At 67.1% G+C, this 980-nt stretch overlaps 1 protein-coding gene across 1 annotated transcript in view; it reads left to right on the plus strand.

Annotated features, from left to right (window-relative positions):
* Window positions 1-494: 494 nt before the first annotated feature.
* H696_04310 (hypothetical protein) overlaps window positions 495-980 on the plus strand; it is a gene marked incomplete at both ends in the record, with an annotated part of 659 nt that continues 173 nt past the window's right edge. Inside the window, 2 exons of the mRNA XM_009498188.1 lie at window positions 495-650; window positions 833-970. Coding sequence (XP_009496463.1) covers window positions 495-650; window positions 833-970 — 294 coding nt within the window. The remainder of the gene's footprint in view (window positions 651-832; window positions 971-980) is intronic.

The following is a 980-nucleotide window of genomic DNA, read 5'->3' on the forward strand; positions in this document are numbered from 1 at the left end:
CCGGGGGTGGCCCAGATCCTCCGGTGCTTGTGTGTGTGTGTGTGTGTTTGTCTTCCCGCGGCCCACGTTGGCCCCTTCTTATTGTTGATCAATCTAGCCCCTTCCTTTCTGGGACCCGGAAGGCGGGGCGAAAGCGCCCCATCCCGTCGGATCGCCCTGCGGCCTGTGGCGCGATCTGGCCCGCCTCCTGCGTGTCTGCCCCCCCCCCCCCCCATGTTGGGGGCGTCTAGTCCCGCTGGCGCATGTGCGCCAACAGGCGCTTGGCCGGCCCGCCGCCCGGTCGCCAGCCCATCCAGGCTCCTTAACAGGGCGTGCCCCGCGCGCCGGCCCGACACCGCGGGGCACCCACAGCCCTCTCCCCCATTTGTCTGCCCCTCTTTGGTCCCAAAGCCTCCCTCCGCCCTCCTTTCCGCATCCCCCCCTCCCCCCCCCCCCTTCTCCGGCCCCTCCCCGCCCCCGAGCCCCTCATGATCTCCTTAGCCAGCCCGCCCGCCATGGCGACAGCCGGCGTGCCGACTGAGCCAGCCCCTCCGGCCACCGATCCGATCTCCGACAATGGCAGCGACTTTTCAAGCGACGGCGAAGACTTCTGCGATGCCGACGAGCTGCCCGACCTGCCCGATGGCGCTGAGGTCGAGGAGAAGCAAGAGGTGCGCCTTCCCCCTCCCCCCTGTCTGCGCCTCCATCGCATCCGCCCTCGCTCTACATGCCGTCCACTGGTCTTGGCTCCCCCGCCCCTTGCAACATATGTGTGTCTGTGTGTGTGTGTGTGCCCGGTCACAGTAGCCCACTCACACACCCGAACACCCACCCCCACTCACACACAATACAGCTCGATGTCCAGGCGATGCTGCCGCTGTCGGAATTCTGGCAGGCCGATGTCATGGCCTCGGTCAATGTGGCCGTGTCGCGTTTCATGAAGGCCGACGACTGGGACGGCGCACAGCAGATGCTCCTGACACAATGTGACGTGCGTCACC

The sequence above is a fragment of the Fonticula alba genome (assembly GCF_000388065.1).
Source record: "Fonticula alba strain ATCC 38817 unplaced genomic scaffold supercont2.7, whole genome shotgun sequence".
NCBI lineage: Eukaryota > Rotosphaerida > Fonticulaceae > Fonticula > Fonticula alba.